At 44.0% G+C, this 23,591-nt stretch overlaps 1 protein-coding gene across 1 annotated transcript in view; it reads left to right on the forward strand.

Moving 5' to 3' along the window:
• Positions 1-23,591, forward strand: part of ndst1b (N-deacetylase/N-sulfotransferase (heparan glucosaminyl) 1b) — a 49,119-nt gene that overhangs the window by 19,082 nt on the left and 6,446 nt on the right. Inside the window, exons 2-7 of the mRNA XM_085478040.1 lie at positions 13,941-14,958; positions 17,453-17,935; positions 18,691-18,778; positions 19,187-19,341; positions 20,171-20,356; positions 21,529-21,657. Of these exons, the coding sequence (XP_085334166.1) occupies positions 14,413-14,958; positions 17,453-17,935; positions 18,691-18,778; positions 19,187-19,341; positions 20,171-20,356; positions 21,529-21,657 (1,587 nt within the window). The 5' untranslated portion in view covers positions 13,941-14,412. The remainder of the gene's footprint in view (positions 1-13,940; positions 14,959-17,452; positions 17,936-18,690; positions 18,779-19,186; positions 19,342-20,170; positions 20,357-21,528; positions 21,658-23,591) is intronic.

Consider the following 23,591-nt stretch of genomic DNA (forward strand, 5'->3'; position numbering starts at 1 on the left):
CGTATTTGAGACGTGCATAAATGGACGTTGAGCACAAAGCTAACAAATTCTGGGCAAAGGTTAAAAATCCATATTCAGGAGTTCTCCCCCTGGCAACCTTGTGAGCACTGGCAGGTCATCCACCTGTGCTCACAATCTTTCACCACTTTCTCATCCTTCCCCTTTTCTCAATACCTCTTTTCATCCTAGTAAGTCCTCCTTTTTTCACCGCAGCTCACCCTTTTAAAAAAAACATCCCTGAGGTCCACCCCTCTTTCTATTCTTTCTTCTCTCCAGCCTCGCAGTCTCTCTGTCATCCCTTTTTTGTTAAATCTGGCTGTTCGTCCCCAGTGTTCCCCTCCCTGGAGTTTCCAGCTCTATCTCCCTGTGTGTGAGATCAGTGAACAGGCTGTTGTAACAAACTGTTGAATAATGTAAGCACAGGGCTATAGGCCAGAGTTTCATTTAACCCTTTGATCTCTGATCACACAGTGGGTGAGGTGGACACATCGTAAATGACAGCTCGACAGCAGGGAAAAGCATCCTGGAGGCCGTTTTGCTTCTGTCTTCCTTCAGCCCTTAACTGAAGGCTAAAGTTTCCCCATCCGGGTTTCATTGGCAGTGTCTTTGTAAGCAGAAACACAGTGAGCGTCCTTAGCCTTAGTTATCTTAACATTGATGTATAATTAAAGGGTTAGAAAAGGCAATGCTGAATAATTGATATTGGAGCAAAGATGTCGTGGCATCCTGAACCTCATTGTGCTCAGTGTTTTAACTTGCAGTGCAGATAAAAGATTTACCAGTTTGCTTTCTGGTCAACGATACACAAAATTCACGGTTCGGTTCGGTTCGATACTTTGGTGTCACGGTTCGATATTTTTTCGATACAAAAAATGTTCATGCATTTTTAATTTGTCATTTATTAAAATTATAAATATATATTTTAACTCAAAAGTACAGTTTTTAAATTTAACCCTAACCCTTGTGCGTGTTTTTTATTTTGACAGCGAATGCGCACCTGCGGACCACTTATGTGCAGCCCTGGTTATTTAGCTCGTCATATTGCAGCCACAGAAATTCTTTTGTCCATGAAACCATAAAGCTGCACTTTCTTTTTGCCTTATAGTCTGATTTGTCATAACTTCTCCGTTTTGTGGTAAGCTTTTCTTTGGCTGTCACTTCTTCACCCTGACCTGTCTTATTTGGCTCAGCAGAACTAAAATATATATACTGCTGCTTTTACACACGCACTCACATAAGCTCAGCGATTCTCTGCGCGATCAACCTCTCACATGTGTAAGCTGCGGGAGATTTCACTTGTCATCTTTGCATAGTAAGCTAACGATTAATAAGACGATGTCAGAGGAATTGGTGCACAAATTATCATCACTCACAGATCAGTGCTGTCGCTCTCTATACACAGTTCGCACGATTGCAAAGTGAAAGCAAAAAAACAAGCCCAAATTCAAACGCGACTTCAATATGTCACATATTGACAGTGGCTCACCGATGCCAATGACATAATTACCCAGCTACATTTCTGAAAGAATGCAAAAGCATTGATATATATTTTTCCTACAATAGCCCGACGGGCAGGGAAGAGATAGATTTTGGTAGCCCGACTGAAAAAATCGCTAGCTTCGGGACGTCGGGCTAGCGATATTGCAAGCCCTGTATCTGATTGAGGAATCACTCATCTTTGGAAAAGAGAGTTTATTACAGAGAAATGTCTCTTTCCAAAATAAAAGCTATACTATCCGCTTCTTCTGGGCTATATTCTCAGCAGCATAAGGAGAATCATGTGCTAACAGCTGTCTAAATGACTCGGCTAAAGTTAGTAGCATGCTTGCTTTTTTTTGTCTGCTTCCACTTGTCTTTGCACTAGGATGATGTCGGCGTAAATGTGCAGTCATATTCGTTGTGTTCCCACTAGTGCTTTCAGGTTAATCTCGTTGAAATGACCTTAACGCCACAACACGGCAAATCTCCGTTAACGAGCTACCGCCGATCGCTCCGTGCATGGGGCTAGACGGCCAACACGTTAACGAGCTAACTGCGCTAACACACTAGTTCACACCAATGTAATTGAGCATTGCATGGCACATCCAACATACTGTTTTACTTTAGTCCATGACTCGCTTACCTTCAGGGTCATACGTCACATGAAAACCAAAATAATTCCAAACGCCAGATCTGAATGAGGTTCAATTTGCCTGTTGCAAGGAGAGCTTAACTTCTGTCTCGCTAGCTTGCCCTGCGCTCTTCCTTCTGACTATGCTGTCTGTGTTGAGCGCTCAGTGGATCTGCGCTGGACAGTGCAGCCTAGGCGGAGTAGTCAAACACAGATTCACTGAGCGCTCAACACAGACAGCATCGTCAGAAGGAAAATTGATAAAATAAATTACAAATGTTGTATTGTTCGATACATATGCGTACCGAACCGAAAGCACTGTATCGAACGGTTCAATATCGATACGAATATCGTTGCACCCCTAATATATATATATACCTACCACAAGTGTACCCTGCCTCTCGACCTATGACAGCTGAATGCATGGCTGGCTGTAGATGGATGGATGTACTTTTAGGTTTCAAAACAAGGCCACGGAGTGAAAAGTAAAGCATTACCAATTTTTATCAATCAGCTGACCAAGTCATACGTTTCTAATTCAGAAAGAGAAAGTATTAAGAACATATGGTCACGTTAACCCTTTGTAATCAATACGATTCCTCTCACCTTAAGTGCTTCTACTTAGCTTTTGAGCACCATATCTTGAAGCTTGGGTGTATTGATCTGCCCAGCTGATTGGAAGTTTTCCTTTAGGAGCTATAGTATAGCAGTGGGACTACAAGTGGATGGATCAGTTTACTCCTTCTTACCCCCACTTCCGTCACCACACCTGCCACAGCTAACAAGAACACACACAAACGGCCCATCTGCGCGTGCAAATCCTCGTGTGTCAGTGCAAGAGGCTGCTTGTGTGCTCAGGAGAGCACACGTCTGAGAGGCGTATTAAATGAGAAATGTGTTACATAGGGTTTATGGTGGCGGCGTGTGCTTGAACCGCATTGACTTGAGCAGCTGCTGGGCCTTATTATGGATCCGTGGCAGGAGACAGATTTTAGATTTTTACAGGGCTAACACACTATATGACAGTCTGCTTTTCCGATTGAGTGCTAGAACCCATAACCCACTGCCGATTAACATCCACGCACTCGTGCAGAAACGTGCACACTTTTACACCCATAAACAACAACAGCAATATACACTCCATTAAATGGTCAAACAGTAGATATGCATGTCTATATAGGATGCTGTTTATCCACAGGTCTGGCAGTGTCTCTCTTCCCACTTACATATGTCTACTTTTCTCTGATTCTCTTCTTTTATCTAACAGATGCTAAAATATAGTTTGGATTTTTAAAGGTGTTCTGGGATTGACCTCGTGCGTAGCCTCAAGCCTCCCCCTTTTGTAAACTGATATACCTCATGTGTGCGTGCGCGTGCAGGCGTGGTGTCACAGTCGGATACACAGCAGCTGTGGAGGAGGCGGTGAAGAGGGGAAATGGGAATAGCCAGCACAGTAGACAGAGCCCAGATAGACCTGTCAGCTCTGTGACACCCACACATGGCTCAGGCTCTCCTCTGGGATGAGACCAGAGCAAGGGAAAGGAAGCGTGACAGGGTGCAGGTAGAGCCGTAAAGCCACGGCAGAGGTGTGGTACGCGCTGCGTAAATTCTTGCTCCCTTTTGTTCACACAGATCAACAGATTCACAAAAATAAGAAGGGTTTAACTACATGAGTGCTAAATATTTTTAACTTAAGTCTGCAGTCAGTGGTTACAAGCTAATGTTGGGACTGCACATATAGCTGTGAACAGTAAGTTGCACAGCTACCGCAAGTTTGGAGTCCTGCAACTAATTCTGCGTTGCACAGAGGTCTGGAAGCTGGCTTAGCCACTTTAATAAAATAACATAGCTGTGTTAAAGCCACTCCTGTGTAGCTGTTGGCCTGTGTTTGGGATTTATGTCTTGCTGAAATCAAAACCTTCTCTTTATAGTTTCATAACAGAGATTCCCATAGTTCGTTTTTCCCCTTCTTTTGTTGTTGAATTTATTTTACCTTTACCAAATTATGCTGCAAGGAAGCCCCTCCAAGCATGATTCTGCAGGAACCAGGCTTTGTGGATGAAGGATGAGTTATGATGACATCACACTGTTTGGTTTACACCAAACATAGCATTTAGTGTGATAGAAGGGGGGGGGAAGCAAAGCTCATTTTTCTCCTTATTCCAAAAACTATTTCAGCTTTGTTCCAAATTCTCCCACATGCCTTCTGGCAAACGCTAGCTGAGATGGCATCAGTTTTTTTAACAGTGATTTCTCTCTTTTTCAGTCTACCAGAAAACTAGCTGGTAAATCACCCGGGCAACTGTACATTGTCTCTCATCTCTCAGCCATGGAGGCTTGTAGGTTCTTCAAAGTTGCTGCAGACCTCTCGCTTGGCTTCAAAGTAGTGTCCTCCAATGCAGAGATGCTCAGTTTTTGAAGATGGCCATGAATTAAAGTTTTTCAATCACTGGATGGCTTATATAGACGTGTTTAGTATTTCCACTGCTGCTTACCATTTAGTATGTAACACTGCCGGGATTTTTTCTCCCCGGTCCAAAACATGTAACCATTGTGAGAGCTTTTACATTAATATTGACATATGGAGCTAATGCAAAAAAAAGGTCGTGGAATTGCATTCAAATGAACTGCTCACATTTGGTCCTTTTTTCTTCTTCTTTCAATTAAGAAACAAGCAGAGACACTCGTGCTGCCACGTTGGAAAAGCTGGAAGTATCGCTGAGCTTGACTGCGGTCGTGTTTTTTCAAACCGCGGCTGTGGAAGAAAGAATTAGAGAGAAAGAGAGAGGAGAGGAAAAAAAAGTCTCAGGCTCAGTTTCAAGCAACACATAGGATTTGTAATAAGATTCACGACTGGGCCTACAATCCGGTGTGTAGTTATTGTTACTGCGATAAGCCAATCACGAGGCTGAGTGTTTCTCTGCAGTTGGATGTGTCAAGTGTGCGCTGTTTGTTTATGTAAAACATACTGTAGACAAATTTCCACTTCCTTCCATTTATCTGCTGTTCTTGATTGTGCGCTGAAAGCAAGCTGATGATTATGAGTGTGTTTTCTTACGGGGGCGTGGGTGGGATCATATCTGTTTGATCTCGCAGGCAAAAATATGGGCAGCACAACAGAATCTCATCTCTTGTGTCAGCTATTCTTCCGCGCTGCGATATTCTCATGGGAACGCGTTTCTGCTGCGCGAATCACAGACAGATCAGTGCGGGCCGGTTCTTATCTGGACATGAAGGACGGGAAGATGGAAGAGGGAAGGTGTAAAAGTGAGGGAGAGGAAAGGAGACGAGAGAGAGGAAGAGATCCTCTGGGAATCATAATACCTGAAATTTGGGTGGGAGGGCGGCGGCTCTTGAATCTAGCCCATCATCATTTCATAAGCAGGTATTTTACTTGCCCCCCTTTTTTTTGCAGGCCGGGATGCAAGCTCACCTCGGCTGCGTTCCCTCTGTTTCCCCTCAGATTGAGCAGATTAGACAGTTATATTGTTTATGCGAGTGCCACGACTCGTGTAACAGCCTGCCTGGAGATTTTGTTATTAGTTTGATCGCTTTCTTTTCTATTCGTCTGCGGCCATCATGCGCGTTGTTGCCGTTTGATAGCATCTCTGGTTCATGTCAGGTCAGCAGATCTCTTATTGCTGTTCTGCTGCAGGTGGGGAGGTCCTAATAAAACCGTTGTGCTTCAGTCAGACATTCTGCGGGGCACTACGTAGGGTTTTCTCAGCTGAATGGGCATTTGATCAGCAGACCCTGCAGCATCAAACCACGCTGACACTTAAGTGCTGTTGTCTCTACGTTCCCCTTCCACTCAGGAACCCTCGACTCCCACACTCACATTCACGGAGACGTGCGTTATTCGCGAACAGTGCGACTTTCACCTCTGAGTGATGTGTATTGTCTGCATAAAGAGAGACCCGTCAGGGATCTTCAGTTCCCGATGGAGACATCAGGCTGCCCGCCATGCTCTCTTGTCCTTCACTAGCATCCTGAGATGACAGTAGATAAACAATGGGAACAAACAGGCACTCCCACCAGCATTGATCTGGCTGGCTCACCCCTCCCTGCTTTCACCAACAACGCCACATTGATTCCACCTACACTCAATTTATATGAAAGCCCCCCCCCCCCCCCCCCCCCTCCCAGCCCACCTCCCTTTTCTACCAGGACTGACAAAAATGATAAATGACCAACCCCTTCCTCCCTCTTCCGCCACCTCCCTCTGCCTCACGTTGGCTGTCCGAGGCTCTACAAACCTATTTTCTACCCTCAGAAATCCAATAGAGTGTGCTTGCCTTTTTTCCCCTTTCTCTGAAGTGTAGTTTTTGCCGGTGTGCGGGTTGTTCACCACCTTTGCAGTAATTTCCACACATAAACATGTCACTGGGTATAATTTCAACCCTGCAGGACGCCCATATCCGTGATGTCAGAGCATTAAGGAAGACAAATGAAGGAAATTAATATGCATTTTCAATGGCAGACGCCGTAGGATCGCTTTACCCTGCAGCTAATGCCTCTGATAGTCTGCTGTGTCACTTAAAGAAGTAATCATATGCACAGTTTCCAAAATGATGTCAATTATTTTCTTCTCTTTGGCTTAATCAGACCGTCGTCTCATTATGTAATTATTATCTGGTTAATTTGTCCCCTGTGTAAATCGCACGATCGAGTTTGTGGTTCGACTGTCCATCTTAATACACATTCAGCTTTTTATACATATTCTTTTTCTGATCCAGTGTCCCCCTATGCCTGTAAATGGGACACGGAGCGTCTATAAATAGATATACTGTGGCACCGAGCTGCTGGTGTGTGCGCGTGTGTGTACTGCTTTTCACATGTTCCGTGGAAGTGATCGAGGCCATTGATGAGGATGCCGGTTCCACTCTCGGCCCCTCCATCCTGCTGCCCAGGGGTGCAATACCATTTCACATCTCACTTAGACCCTTCCCTAATGATCCTTCTCCGCTCAGCCACAGTTTTCCCATGGCTCCCAACTCCGCACTGCTTTTCCCACTGTGAGGTGATCCATTTTACACTTCCCTCTGCTCTCAGATACCCACTGGAAAACTAAAGGAAGGTGGCAGCCAGGTTTGTGAGCCTCCAAGATGAAAATGACTCACGAGTGCCATGTATAATTTATTCCCTGCTCCTCCTGTTTCTTATTCATTTCGGTCTTAATCATTCTCACATATTATAAATGTGTAATCATGCCATTATGCCAACGCCTACTTAGGTTGTCTCCCTTGACGATGATGTTTGTGTTGATGGGATCTGATGTGATCTCTTAAATATAGAAGTCTGAGGGCAGGGTTACCGTCTTCCCATTCTCTCGATAATTGCTCCTAGGTAAAGATTCCACTACCTCGTGCGCATTTGAAGATAATTCCCTCCTTGTCCCGTTACTATGTCAAAGAATAGCATTGCAATCATTTCAATTATGACAGCGCTGGGATCGAGGTCATCGAGTGGGGCCTTGAGAAGTAATTGGAAGGGCATGGGCGAACCGAGGAAAGGCATTTTTCTTCTGCGAAATTGCCTCAGTCTTGGGGACAGTAAATTGAGGTGCTGAAAAATGATGTGATAATTCAGCCACATGGTTTGGTAAGGGGAAATTGTCTGAAAGGCACTTTCTGGAGAATTAGAAGGCAAAACTACATTTCCCTCCCGAGTCCTCTGTCCTTCACGCAGTGGCATGAAATGAATTGATGAGACGGAGGGAGAGGGAAGTGTCGGTGTAAATGTTTGCAGCTAAAATGAAGCTGCCTGCTCGCGCATTCAGATTGGCTGAAGGGTGAGAGGCGGTAGCCCGAGCGAGGATACGGTACTCCGCTCCACACTATTTCACGGCCTAAGCCTTTAATCGCAGCAGCTACAATGAATGCATAAAATGGAATTCAAATTTCAGATTGATTGATTTTATATTGATGAATGCCAAGGCTGGCTTAAGGGGGAAAAGAACTGTGACTGTGGCTTTTTTTAAACGTAACCTCTTTAAGAAGGCGAGTCCTTGCTGCTCTCATGTGCCCGTTTGTTGCTTTTAGATGTGCTTCAAAAGAAATATGAAAAATTCTTGCTTTTTGAAGTTTAATCTCTCTTAAGAAAGGGTAGGAGGCAGAATGCAAATGTGGAAATTTGCTCCGGCTTTGCTATTTACTGCTTGAGACTTGGGCATCTTGTAGCCGCGGACAGTCAGCATTTCGAAAATGTCAGGCTTTTGAGTGAGCCTTCTGAGCGAGCGTCGTGGACATCTCAGTTCTCAAATCAAAAACATGGCTGCCATCCCAGCCTCCCTCCCAATGTACTGTCAAAACTTCACCATAGTGGCTCTATTGTGTCTCATTTCTTAATCCCTTAAAGGTATCTCACACAGTAACAGAGCTGCCATAAGCACATTTGGTGCTGTTTGCAGATTAACAGGATTACAGATTATGGATTACACTAGCGTCATTCTTACCCATTTAACCTTGACGCATGCCCCGCTGAAAAATTTCAGGCCTTTGCAAACACAAGACCAAGTTCAGTGTTAGTGTTTGAACACGATACTTGGCAGTGTTGTCCAGGACTGAACGCAAACAAGCCTATCTACTATTGGAGTGTCTTGTGTGTGTTTGCGTATGTGGTCACACCAGCAGCCCTTCGATGAGGGTCCTATGGATTAGCGCCCTCACTGTTTTTCCTTCGCCACAGCTTCCATGCCTTTGAACGCAACCCAACTCCAGCGTTTCCATGGGAAACGTGCAGTTGCCAAGTCCTGTGGCGATTGAGCGCTGAGGGTCATCGTTTATTTCTGTCTGACAGGAGCAAAGGGGACAGATTGGAGAGGGGACAGCAGGGGGGGGGAGAAGAGGGGGAACTGTTGGGTCCTGAGGGGATGTGGAGGGCCTAAATCTCCTTTAAAAGTTTATTTGTCCAAGGGATCGCCTACGGCGGAGTCTGACACTGGTTTGTTGGTGTTAATGTACCGACTGTCCTCGCAAATCCCTCAGACACTTAGTTGTATTCACACTTTAAAAGAAGTGCAGCAGCAGTGTCGGGGAGGGAGGGGAGGGGGCAAAAAAGGGGGGGAGACGTGTGAAGCCGCATATGGTCGACCGTAGCGTTGTTTTTCCAGAGAGTTGTTACAGCTGAGGACTAGCCTCCATCCCCCTGCTCCTCTTTGTCTCTCATTAATCTAGCACTATGGCTCTGGCTTGTTTCCAGCGATGTAGAGCGAGCAGGTTTAAGTGACCACCCACCCTGAGGAAAAGCATCAGTCTGCCCCCGGTGTCACCTGCTAGTGTTTCTGCCTACATTTCACTCTGTCGCCTCGTGTCTATCAGCCGCTCTAAAATAATGAGCAAAGTGCTTTAATTGTAGTTTTCGAAGCGTCGGGATTGATGGTTATACTTTGGGATGAATCTCTCGCTAATTTCTCTTGTCTTGTACGAGTTGATCAACTTGTCCTTTCATTTGCTATTGTCTTTCATTTTTTCCTTTCTTACTACTCTGGTCTGCCACCTCTATTTAGGGAGGCTTTAGTCCACATGTGCAATTACAGAGTTCATATTTGGTCTGAGCTCTTTCCATCACCAAGAATGAAAAGGTTGGCTATGGGATCTGCGTTAGTCTCCTACTGCCGCTCCTTTATGCATGAGTTAGGACTCTGGCAGACTGGAACACCGTGGTGTCTGTTAACCCTTTTGGCTTCTCTTCACCTTACCCAATATGTCTGCTGGCTATACCTCTCATCAGCTTCTGCAAAGCATGAAATATTCATGTCCCCCTTGCTTTCTCCCTCTGCATTTTTGAATCTATTATTTTGAAGAAAGGAGCACAGGCACGTTTCCAGCTCTATCTCGGCCTCTTCCAAGGTATACGTAGCACATTAGGTGAGATGGGCATGCAGACATTTTGAGATCCATTAGCCATTATTCGGTTTAGGTGCTTTATCTTCAGCCCCATCATGGTCTAATGTATTGTACTCTCTATTTAACGGGTCTGACCTCACTGCTTCGCACTCAAGGCCTTGAGATTTCCCTTTATTTGTGTCTGCTTCTCTCACTCCGCCTCTCAGGCCTTCTCTTTCTCTCTGCCTTCTTCCTTTCTTCAGCTGTAGCTCACTGCATCGCAGTGTGAAGGTCAACATTGGGAGGCGGTCATCTCTACTGTGATTTGGGCAAGAAATGTGGTTTCCTGTGAGTCTGCTCAGTCTTTCCGCGCTGCCATTAGATCTGCTTCCAAGCCATGTTAACAGTGTCATTAAAGTCACAGCAGTGCTTATTGTCTCCCTGCAGACACGGCCAAAGATAGCATGTCTTCAGTCTGATTACACATTAACAGGAATTGACTTTAATATAGCTCTGATCGGGGCAGGCCACTATGGCTGGAAATGGAGAAATCTGAAAATATATACATCATTAGAAGGTTTATCATTTGGGGAGGAAACATTTTACTAATTAGCGTTCAACCAAACCGGTTAGGATTAATTTGTTTCTCTTTTTTGTTTCTTCCTGTTTTAAAAACAAATCTTTTGGCATTTGACTATTCGTCAGAACAAAATAAATCTTTAGTGTCCATGTTCTTAATAGACCACTATAAATGTGTTACTTTGTTGTTAAATCTACATTGTTGTTTCTCTTATCACAAATATTCTTGTGTATTTCAATGTTTCTTCCTGCATATCTGCTGACATACGCTCACCGGCCAGTTCATTAGGTACACGTTGGACCCCCTTTTGCCTTTAAAACTGGAAGCACTCCTCAGAGATTTTGGTCCATATTGACATGACAGCATCACACAGCTGCTGCTGAATTGTCAGCTGCACGTCCGCGATATAAATCTTGTAATGTAGATTCCTCCACATCCCAGAGGTGCTTTATTGGATTGACAATCTGGTGATTGTAGGGGTCATTTGAGTACAGTGAACTCATTGTCATGTTCAAGAAAGCAGTTTGAGATGATTTGAACTTTGTGAAATGGTGTCTTATCTTGCTTAAAGCAGCCATAAGTAGACTGCTTCACTATGCATAAAGGGATGGACATGGTTGGCAACAATACTGCCAAGAAAATAATCCCACACTTTTACTGCAATCAGCAGCCTGAACCAATACAAGGCATATATCCGTGCTTTTATGTTGTTTATCCCAAATTCTGACCCCACAATCTGAATGCTGCTGCAGAAATCAAGACTCATTTTTTTCTGTTCTTGTCTGATATGATTGATACCCGTTGTGGTCTTCTGCTGCTGTCGCCCATCTGCTTCCAGGTTGGATGTGTTGTGTATTCATCGATCTTCCTCTGCATACCTTTGTTGTAACAAGCAGTTATTTAAGTTGCTGTTCCCATCTTATCAGCTCACAGCAGCCTGGCCATTCTCCTCTGACCTCTGGCATCATGGCATTTTTCTCCCAGAGAGCTGCCACTCACTGGATATATTCTCTGTAAACTCTAGCGATGGTTGTGCGGGAAATTTCCAGTAGATCAGCAGTTTCTGAAATACTCAGACCAGCCCATCTGGCACCAACAACCATACCACATTTAAAGTAACTTAAATCACCTTTCTTCTCCATTTCAATAGTAAGTTTGAACTTCAGCCGGTATTCGCAATCATGCCTCTATGCTCATTGAACAAAACAACTTAGAGCTAGCTGCTTATTTAGTTTAATGTCCAATAGTACATTAAACTAAATAAGGTGAGCATATGCCAAAAGGCATATGCTCACATATTTAAAAGGAGGAAAACTATAAACTTACTATAATTTAAAACTAGGAACTCACTGTGGTGAGGTGAAAAGATACTACAACAGAGGACAAGGGGGGACAGCAAGTATATCTACACAGGAGGGTGATGGGGGGAGTGGAAACAGCTGCGGAGAATGAGACACCGTTAAACCAAATCACAGTGAACAAGACAAAGGAAGCAAAAGTAAAAACAAAGCACCAGGACTACAAACTCTCAAAGTAAAACAGGAACTGATGACTTAATGAGGAAAACATCATACACGAGACATGAATAAACTAAATGCAAGAGGCTTGACACGGGAGGGAGGAAAAGAGAACTAGACTAAATTCGCTAGGAGAAGGAATACAAGACATAATCTAAACCTCACACAACCCTGAGATCTCAATATATATCGAGTAAATAAACAAAACTAGAAAGTCCAAAAACTCAAATGCTGGGAAAACAAACCCATGACCATAAAACCATAACACATCATCGTGATACAATTTTAAGATCAAGTGAATAAGGTTTGTTGATTAATATTCTGGTCCTCATTATTGGAGCCATGTAGATTTCTGAAGCATCTTGACGCTGAGAAATCTAAAAAGAAAACTGTGCTTCTTTACAGTGGTAATAGTTGTCACCCTGGTCATGTCCTCTGCTTCACTGTTTCCATCAGGAGTCACTTCCTGTGACTAATCATACTTTGATATGCTGTGGCACGAACCCTGGCTCCATAAGAAAGGAACAAACAAGGTACCCGGGGATCTTCAAGCAACCAGCTCTGTTGGTTTTTGTCTGCACCGCTGTGATATATTCTCTGAACACCCACTGTTTTTTTTCACTGCCTCTCTTTACATTAGTCTCTGCATCCCCATGAAGGGAGAAGTTGGACACGACTCAGAGAAAAAAGACGTGCAATTTCTTCCACAGATCTTGCAGGAGGCAGATTTAAGGCATCCTGTTAAGCTTAGCTGGAAGGATAGCCGGGGCAGAGACACTTGCCAGACCTTGATTCTCATTAAAAGGACACCGGATGCACTTGATTTTCTCCACTTTGGAATTCCGTTTGAGCCGAGCTCAGCGCGGCCACTTGTGTATTTTTGACGTTACTGCTTACTTTTAATTAAACCTAGGTTTATCGGGTTACCAATAAACCCTTTAATGGCATTATTACATCTACTTTATGTCCCCTTTGTGTCTTGCTGGGTTTCGTGGTCACTGTTTAATGTCTTCGGGTTGAGGGGTATGTGTCTCTAATGCAGCATCTATGGTTTTTACACAGGGATGTGTGCACGCTGCAATAGCTCTCCCGCTTAATGGTCAGACCATTTTCCATGCAAAGGTAATGATGCTCCATCTCATTTCTCCACCAGGAGACTTAATGGAGAAATGATGTTTTTGTAAGTGACTCGCTCATACCATTCTCATGCTGGATGCTTTACTTTTCACACTTGGCTTGATGGAGGTTGCCTAAAGGGCTGGTATATTATGTTAGGTCTGCTGAGGGTATGGAAATGTATATAGAGTGTGATAAGGGATTTTTTTCCAAGAGTAAAGGATCCTTTTGTTGCCAGGTCTGTCTGTCACTCCCATCCACTCCTCTGCTCTTGGATCGCTTCCCTTCCATCGGCTTGTTTTTCCTTTCTTATCTCCGTTTTGGTTCCGATACTGTGCGGATTTGAGAGAAATAGAAGGCGAATGTCCCCATGGGCGATGGCTTCACTTGCACGCAGTCACACAATTCTGAGCTGAACTGGGAATTGGCTCACCCTGAAGCTTTGTCACTCAAATTTTGCCTATTGATTGTGTGGAGGCTGCGTGAGCGGGTGATTTGTGTGTGTGTGTGTGTGTGTGTGTGTGTGTGTGTGTTATGTTTGCACACACAGGGGTTAGGCGTGTGTGTGCGTGTGTGTAGGGGAAAACTGGCAGCTCTTACTTTGTGTAGGTGAATGCAAGGACTACTTTGGAGCGAACTTTTGGAGTGCTGGCACTGCCAGTATGCAACATCTCCCACACACGGCTAATCCCACTCAACAAAAGAACGTGATATGCTGTTTGTTCTATAGGAGCTGATGCTTGTGCTGTTAGATTTTAACGCTATTTCCTTCTGTCTTGCCGTTTTTCTAGGTCAGAAGATTTAATCCTGGGGGAATGCTGTTGAGATGACCTGCGTGGCCTTTGTTTCCTCAAGAGATTATTCTCCAATCAAAAGAGTGGAGCAAAATCGAGCCAGGACATGCTTGACAGGTTTACATGATGGACAGGTGATGGAGTCTTCCATCATCTTTCTCCACCAGTGACTCGGCCTGCCAGCTCTCCCCGCGAGGCATAAGTGTGTACCAGCAGTCCAAGGCCCCTTATTTGTTTGCCATGGTGACATAAGCAGTGCTGCAATATGAGGGAGAACCAAAACCGCCTCATTTCTTTCTCCAGTAGCTCCTGCAGCTGCTATCTTAATGCTTCTTATATTTAGCTCCATAACAAGGCTGACCTTGCTCTGAGAATCCCCTGCTCGCTGTCCTCTATCCACACCGAGAGAGAGACTGTCCCCCAAGGTGTGCTGCTGAGCCGGCGCGGCAGAGCGGTGTGGCGTGAGACGATGCTGGGATGTGTGACCCGCCTCCGTCGGCAGGTCCGTCTCCTCCCCCTGCAGACCTCGCTGATACTTCTCTTCCTCTTCTGCACCGTCAGCGTCTTCATCTCAGCCTACTTCCTATATGGCGTCAAGCGGGAGCTGGAGCCATCAGGAGGGGGTGTATCCGGAGCCGAGGGAGCATCCGCCGACACCGATGACCCAAGGGTCACTCCATCCCGACTGCTGCCTTTGCGGCCTGTCTCAGGGGGCCCTGGGGCAGATCCCGGAGGGACAAGGACAGAACCTGTTGTCCTGGTGTTTGTGGAAAGCCAATATTCTCAACTGGGGCAGGAGATTGTGGCCATTTTGGAGTCTGGCCGATTCAGGTACCGGACTGAAATCTCTCCTGGCAAAGGGGACATGCCCACATTGACGGACAAAGAAAAGGGGCGTTTTACACTTGTTATTTATGAGAACATTCTCAAGTATGTCAACTTGGACGCCTGGAACCGAGAGCTGCTGGACAAATACTGTGTGGAATATGGAGTAGGCATCATTGGCTTCTTCAAGGTTAGGACAACACCACACTCCTTCTGCCTCCCCCTTTCTCTCCCCTCTCTCACTCACACCTTCTGCCCTGTCCATCTGGCTCCACCGTCTCTAAGGAGATGGGATTCACAGAGTTGGAAAGACCTGCCTGGTTCAATATCACTCTGTCCCACGGCAGTGTCTTCTGTCTCTCTTATGTTCTCTGTATCAATGTTTTTCTTTATTCTGCAATCTGGCCTTCTTCTCTTTTCTTCCTCAGTGTCTTATTTCTCTGCTTTGTTTTAACCTACACATGCATTCCCCAGCCTCCTTCTCCCTCTGTGTTTCTCTCATGCTCTCTCCTTTTTCCTCTAGATCAGTAAATCCGTAGATGCTTATGTTTGCCCAAGGCCAGCTTTTTTTTTCTTTCTTCTAAGGTGTTATGGTTTTAATCACCATTTCTGAGCCATGTACAGAAGATCTAGAGATGTAGAAGAAATTTTAGGCAGGTCATGGTTTCCTGGCAGAATTTACCACAAGGAGAAAGAGAAAGCAACCAGTACACTTACACATCTGCATGATTGATGTCGTTGTCCCGTTTTGGCCTTTCCTTGATGGATATCAGCGAGTTTGTTACATACACATGAAGTCCACTACAGACGCAGATGCATTGCTTCTAATTAGACTCCAGCTGTACAACAGTGGACTTGCATCTGCTCTGCATCTGTAATTAGCTTTGGCTACTTTTTTCATGTAGCCCTACAAAGTTTATTTGGATTATTTGTGATTTACAACTCTGTGTTGTTTACAGTTAAAACTCTACAGGGTTCACATGACCGTGAACACGAGTAGCATGTCTCCAGAGTTTTGCACACTGTAGAATTTCCCGTATAGCAAACATGATATGGTATGTTTTTGGTCATGTGTAGTCTGTGCAGAATAAAATAGTTGTTTTTTTAAATGAAATAAAATATTTCGACTGATATAGTGGCTGATATTAGCCATTTGCCAATATATCGATATTGTTTTCTCATATTAATAAAGACTCATAAATAACTACATCTAACAACTGTTAGGGAAATCATAAAAATTCTGTGTATTAGTGAGGCTTCATCTCCTTCATAAAGCACGCCTGATATATGGAAAAGGAAATTGAAGTTGCATGTGTGCTTGTTTATTTTTCTACATATTAGGTGCTGATAAGATAAAATACAAAGAAAAATAAATACAATTAGATAGTTAAGCATTGCAATAGTTGTTATCTACAGCCTCGGGGTAATTTAACTCCAAATGATGCGGGGCAAAAGAAGCCAGAATGAACGAATGGTTAAAGAAAATCAGCTGATTTGTTTTTTATTAGATTTTTAAAACTACTAAATATGATCAGAGATGTAACGTATAGTTTGCACACATGAATGGGAAAAACGGTGACGTGACACCACGCAGTTTGTGTTAGTGTCAACTTTTCTCGCTAACACCCACGCGCTGTTTTGTATTTCTAAAGGAAGACTTAAGTTGTGCAACATGAAGTGACTGTAAGTAATCATACAGCAAATCAAGCGAATACACTTTTTGTCACGTGTAGTCTGCGGAGAATAAAATGCTCCTTTTCAATGAAATTCGAGCTTGACTGAAATGTTGGCCAAGTTTTCTGCCCTGTCGGCATCGGCCACGAACACAACGGCAAACGGCTGATTGGAGCAGAGTCGGGCGGAGCGTAAACGAGTAATCCACGACATAAACAAGATTATATTTAAATGGTTTCCTTATGGTTTGTTAATAGGGACTCATAAATGACTGCACATACCAAACGTTAGGGAAAGGCGTTTATATTTTGTGCATCTAAAAGAAAAAAAAATCTGACTTTTAAATCACCAAATATTTGTAATTTTGTCAATCTCAAAAATCTAATGTCAGACAGGCTCTAAATGCAGTCTACCTCACAGAGCAGGCCTAATTTGTAATTAGTATTTGTATCACTTTCTTCATATTAGTTTCTGATAAGATGTGATGAAAAGAAAAATCAATTAGATGACATGGGTAATCACTTTATTTACATCCACAGCCTCGAGGTAAATGAGTGTAACAAATGAACGTTTCTTTAGATATAATCACCATCATGTGGACACTGCACAGTGTATATTAGTGTTAATGTTTCTAACTAACACCCAAACACTGTGTTGAAATTCTAAGGAAGAGTTATGTTGAAGTGCAAGATGAAGTAAGAGAGAATCAGGGAATGGCAAGTTTTGGCGGGGAAATTTCATTAAGCCTTTGCTGAAGTCTCAGTCTCAGAGTCTTTGAGAACACAGCAGGAGGTTATTCATTTTGACTGCAATCTCAGGGCATAGCAGATTGAGCATAGCAGGTAGAAGCTGCCTCATGCCTTCACGTTTGAGCAGGCCTGACATTCCTTATTTCACACATGACTGGAGAAATTGGGGAATTATTTCCAATGCATTTCTGTCTTCATCACTCCAGTGTATGATGAATCTGTGTGATTTCTCTCTCGTCTCTGTCTCTCTGTGTTGATCAGGCCAATGAAAACAGCCTGCTCAGTGCACAGCTGAAAGGCTTCCCCCTCTTTCTTCACTCTAACCTGGGTCTGAAGGACTGCACGGTCAACCCCAAGTCCCCGCTTCTCTTTATCACTCGATCTGGGCAGCCGCTGCCAGGTCCTCTCCCCGGAGATGACTGGACCGTCTTTCAGTCCAACCACTCGACATACGAACCCGTGTTACTGGCCAAGACCCAATCAGCTGAGAGCGTCGCGTCGATGGGGCAGAATGCTGCTCTGTTGCCATCAGTGGTGCAGGACCTGGGGCTTCACGACGGCATCCAGAGGGTCTTGTTCGGCAACAATCTGGCTTTCTGGCTGCACAAGCTGGTGTTTGTGGACGCTGTGGCCTTTTTGACAGGGAAGCGACTCTCGCTTTCTCTGGAGCGCTACATCCTTGTGGATATAGATGACATCTTTGTGGGCAGAGAGGGTACCCGCATGAAGGTGCCTGACGTAAAGGTGAGTTTGTGTTTCAAAGTACTAAAAAAAGAAAAACATCTTCTCAGAATAGTAACTGAACCCACTTATCTATTCATCAGCCGCTGTTTTTCAACAGCCCTTTGCTGGAAAATAAAAAATTGCCTCACACATAGCATGTTCTACCCTCTGCCAGTCATACAGAAACCCCTTCTTCTCACTCCTCTACTCCTTTTGAATGCATTCGTCCCAGTAGGCTGCTCAAAGCTGACAGGCCCCACTGCTCACACTGTCACAGAAGCTCCACAGCAATGAATATTTCAGGGGCCCAGAGACATACAAAGAATGTTGAAAAGCTCCTTGCTTGCGTCCCCTCAGAGCAGAACAGGCTCGCCTCACATGTGGAGGCAGAGGGTATGAGAAAAAGTTATGGAAGAGGCATCAAGGCCCCCCTCACTGGCAGCGCAGCAGCTAGCTTTTAGAGACGCATCACACCCTGACATGATGGAGAAATCTGAGCGAGAGAGAGGGGGTGTGCACTGGGAGCCTCATCCAGCACGGAGATCAAATGAAACAAACACCCGAATCAGAGGAGAGCAAAATATCAAACAGAATGGAGGAGAGGAGTGAGGCAACTGGGAGTGGATGCTGGATGTTTACCGAAAGAAACTTTCAGAATAAAATATGCATGTGGGCACAAGACCGAACGGGTGTTCGCGCTTTCTCATTAATGCGCTCGTGCACCGGTTTCAGCGCATCGTGTATTGACTCACCCTCCTCTCCTCCTACTGTTTCAGGCCCTGCTGGAGACACAGAGGGAGCTGCGCACCCATGTGCCCAACTTCACCTTCAATCTGGGCTTCTCAGGGAAATTCTTTCACGCTGGTGAGATGCAACCCGACGAGAACTTTTGCCAGTTGCTGAGATAAACTAAAATAAATAAAACTTCAAGCTGGTGAAGTCGTGATTCATATTCTTTAATTTTGCTTCTCCTCTCTGTCCTCTCTGTCATGCCCTGACTTTGTCCATTTCCTGCTTCTCATTTCTCAAATGCTTCCTTCTAATATTTGAACTCTGTCTCTCCCTTTGCCTTGCTGACTTTCATTTCCTCTACTTTCATTTCCTCTCCCTGTCATCACTCGCTCCATTTTACCTTTGCCTCTTCTTTGTCATCTCCCATTTTTATATCTTCAATTTCCTCATAACCCACCGCCCCTCATTTTTGCGCTAACCCCGTTCATCTCCCTCCATCTCCCCCTCTTCCTTTCCCATGCTATTCTCTCTTACGTCCAGGATCTGATGAGGAGGACCTGGGAGATGACCTGCTGCTTTCCTATGTGAAGGATTTCTGGTGGTTTCCTCACATGTGGAGCCACATGCAGCCCCATCTATTTCATAACCAGTCCGTGCTGGCCGAGCAGATGTTGCTCAACAAGAAATTTGCCATGGTGAGTCAGCTTGGGGGTAAAGGTCACATCGCTGTTTTGAGTAAACACAGTGATCGGCCTTATCTTTTGCATATCCTGCTGTTTTGATTTAAATAGGCAGTCTCGGACGAGCTGGTGACGTTTTTGCAAGTAAAAAAACCCAAAAACAATAAAGATTGAAGCTCACTTCAGTTAGCGGCACACGTGCCTCGAGCAGCTGTTTTGTCTGTAATACAAAAGGGCATCTGGTGCATCTGTGCCTGTAGCCAAAAAAAAGTCTTGCGTTGTTTTGATTAAGAATGCAAAACTAGTGCAATTTTAATCAGATGTGAAGATTCGGACCTGCATGTCTTCTGTGCAAGAAGACGCTGTGGAAGTAGGCTTGCTGAGGCGTCGTTCGGCTCTTATCTAATATCTCGCTGTGGCTGCTCTTTCCTTCCTCACTGCTCGCTCACTCACTCCTCAAACAGAGACGCATAAAAATGAACTTGTTCAAAAAGAATGATTTCCATCTCCACTAACAATGTTAGCACGTGCGACGCATCTTCTATGACCCCTTTAACAGTTAAAAAACAAGTCTAAGATTTAACTGCACAGCAGCAACGGGAAATTATAGGTTTGGTAGAGCTCTTAAATGGTGTAATATGAGCAACAGAACAGCGAGCCCGTTATTAGTTGCATAAATTTGCACACGCTGCATTGTTTTCCTGTGAATTCCTTCTGCTTATACAGTCAGTGTGAATACAGCAAAGAAAACGCAGACACCCTTTTCAAATTCAGACAATTCTCAATATCCCCAGAGCTTGACGGGTGTCGTTAAACCTCGCCTCGTTTTCTTTTTCATCCCCAGGAGCAGGGGATCCCCACTAACATGGGCTACGCGGTGGCTCCTCACCACTCGGGCGTTTACCCTGTGCACATACAGCTGTACGACGCCTGGAAGAAGGTGTGGGGCATCAAGGTGACCAGCACAGAAGAGTACCCGCATCTAAAGCCTGCTCGCTTCCGGCGAGGTTTCATCCATAGCGGCATCAGTGTAAGGCAACTTTTCATACACCCAGGCATTCGAAAAAGCCTCGTTATCTTCTTACCTCTGGCTTGTTAGCTTTCTCTCCACTTGGCTTCTCAACATCCATTACCTTCTGAGCCAATAATCCCTTTCAGGGGGCTCTTCTACTATTTATCTTCTACTATTTACATATTTTATCACTCCCCCCTCCTCCTTCAGTTCTTTTATATTTATTCCTCTCTTATGACCAACTCTCTTTTCAACCTGTTCTTTTGCCCCTCATCTACTGCTCTCAGCGTGCCCGCTTTTCCTAGATGATAATTGTGATGACAGTGTTATTATTTTCCATCTTTGGAATCAGGAGTCCTGCAAAAGGCCAGTCCTGCTTGGTTGTATTTCCTATCGAGTGCCAAATGATAATGTAGTCAAGTGAACCAGTCTTGCATGAGACACCTGTCTAGGTTGCGCTGCCTAGGAGGCCTCAGCAGCATAATGGAGACTGACATCCTTGGCAACAGCATAGCGAGTGTCTGCATACAGCAATCATTGAAATGTCAGCACTCCCTCCTCAAAAAAAAAAACCAGAAAGAAAAATACACTTGACTTTATTCAGCTTCGGATCCGAGTTGGTGCTGAAGAGAGCAAAATTAAAGATGAATAGAATACATTCAGGAGGTTTTAAAAGGTGGGTGGGTGAAGGGGGGATCTTATCCATTTCTTTCCCAGGTTGACCTTCACTGCTGATAAGAGGCAGTGCAGCCTCAGTCCAGTTGCTTTGTAGTGCTGGCATTCAGTCAGCCTGTGTGGTCCCACAGTTCTGTTCCTGTCCTTGAGATAGAGCAGTCTGAATGGACAGTCTCCACTGCTTACTGATGATTGATATTCAGTTCCCCTGACACTCCAAACTGTAAACGCATTTCCATGAATTTCCATATAGACTCGGAGTGAATAAGAGGTTTGCCTTGGCTAGATGAGCTGCATAATATGAATGTTATTGGAAGCAAACAATGTGTGGGGTAACTGCTTGGAGTACTGACAGCTTCGCTCTGCTCTCAGCGGAGGGCTGATGGTGTGTATTTATTTGTGACAATGCACTTCTCATGATCCTTTTTTTTTTTTTAACGTGAGTGTGTAACTTCATTCCCTTTTTGTTTCCTCGCTCTTGGTTTGGTGACTTTGTGTTTTTGTTCGTGTCGCAGGTGCTGCCCAGACAGACCTGTGGTCTTTTCACGCACACTATCTTCTACAAAGACTACCCGGGCAGTCCGAATGAGCTGGACAAGCTCATCAATGGTGGAGAGCTCTTCCTCACTGTTCTTCTGAACCCCGTGAGTCAATTACACATCCGCACAGCACCTCGATAGTCTTGCGAGCTTGGAAAAACCGTTTTACTGATGAAATTTAAACGAGGGATGGGACAATGACTAGTCGGTGAGTCACACAGGGATGTCTGCATCAAGCGCACTCTTTTTTTTTTACTCTGCTGCGAAAGCTTCTGTCGCTGGAGCAAAAACAGTGTTGAGAATTCGTTGTGTTTGTCAGCATGTTTTGTTTGAGATGATATAAATGGGTTAGTCTGGTCTGAAGATAATTTTTGCAAGGCTTTACTTTTTAAGTGAGACTTGTTTGTGTCACATAATTATAAAGTGTTGATTCAACAGTTTTTTTTTCTTTTTTTAAACTGCCACTTCCTCTTTTGCTCGAAACCTTTTCCCTCATACTGCGTATAATTAACTGTGATCCAGGAAAAGTTCATCTGAAGGTTTTAGTGGCTTATTGAGAACTGGGGCAGCATGCTCTAATATTTAAAGTCTATTATACTGTATAGTGATAGTAATGAATGTCAGAGTCATTCATCTGTGATTAATATGTTTATTTTTATTTTTTTAATAATGTAGTGCAAAAGTCTCGAACCACCCCTCATTTCTTTATATTTTGCTAGGAAAATGCAGTAAAGCATAAATGGAAAATAGTGCGGAGGTCAAATTTTAGACTGACCACATCAGGCAAAACATTGTTAGGCAAGCTCTGTTGTCATCTTTTTTTATGTAGTTTTCAGGAAAAGCTCTCCAGGCTTCTCGAAAGACATTCAAAGCTCATTTTGGGGTGTTGGCTGTGTTTTGCTATGTCCTTTGTTAAGATGTTCCCACACTGTTTCAATAATATTGAGGTCTGGACCAATCCATGACTGATAGTGCTGCATTTTTTGTTTTTGTTTTTCTGACCGTTTACTGCATTGGTCCATTCGTTTGCGTTTCTTGTCATGCTGAAAAGGGAAGCTGTTGCCAATCAGATGCTTTCTGGATGCTATCACATGGTGGATCCAAATCTGTCGATACATTTCTGTGTTCATAGTTCACTTTTGACAAGAGCCCAGCCCCTCGAACCATGACAGAGTCTCCATTGTGTTGGGCTCCTGACCCCCTCCGTACGTCTCAAGAGTGATTTGAAATTAAAAAAAATTATGTTTCAGTTCATCACCCTGTAAGACCTTTTGTCACCTTTTTTCAGTTCAGTTCTTGGGTAATTTTGCTTACCATTTTTGCTTACCACTTCTTCTTTTGTCTTTCAGTTATCTAGTTTCCTTAAACTGTTTTGTTATGTTTTGCTTTGGGGTTTTCAAAGAACACACTGTACACTGTGGTGAGGTATGCCGATAGCTCTTTGGAAATCACATTTGTGTTGCAAGAATACTATTTTACATGTGTAAAACTCTTTTATCTTGCACATTTTTGCACAAAGTAACAAAGTGCCTGAAGATGCACTTCAAAACTGCTAAGTTGCCTTATGTTATGTGTAGGCTCGACTGGTTCATCACTTGAGTTCGGGGCCTTTTTGTGCTTGAATGATTCATAGGTCAGTGTTTAGTGTCATTCCTCTGAGAACATTCCTCTGATAATGGTAAGAAAAAGTGAAAGACCTTCATAAAACCTTGCAATGAAATCTGGCTACTTGGAAGCAAAATATTTTTCTAAAAGACAGGTGGCTCAAGACTTATTCACAGTACTGTAGTACTGTTGGCAAAGTGTGCTCATAATAATGTACCAGAGTTAGGATTTGCTTTTGTTTGACATAGGCAGACATTTCTCACTTGAAAAGCTGGACTCACTAAATGTTTGTCATTTTCTGTTCATGAACTAATCAATTAATCAACTAATTGTTTTATTTCCTGTCAAATTCACATAATCACAGACAGTTACATAATGTACACAGTTTACCACGTTTTCAGTTCAGACCATATTTTGTTTGTCTTCTTCCCCTT

This window comes from Copadichromis virginalis, linkage group LG2 (assembly GCF_057382275.1).
Source record: "Copadichromis virginalis isolate Kocher_CV1m ecotype Utaka linkage group LG2, C_Virginalis_male_GT1.1, whole genome shotgun sequence".
Classification (NCBI taxonomy): domain Eukaryota; kingdom Metazoa; phylum Chordata; class Actinopteri; order Cichliformes; family Cichlidae; genus Copadichromis; species Copadichromis virginalis.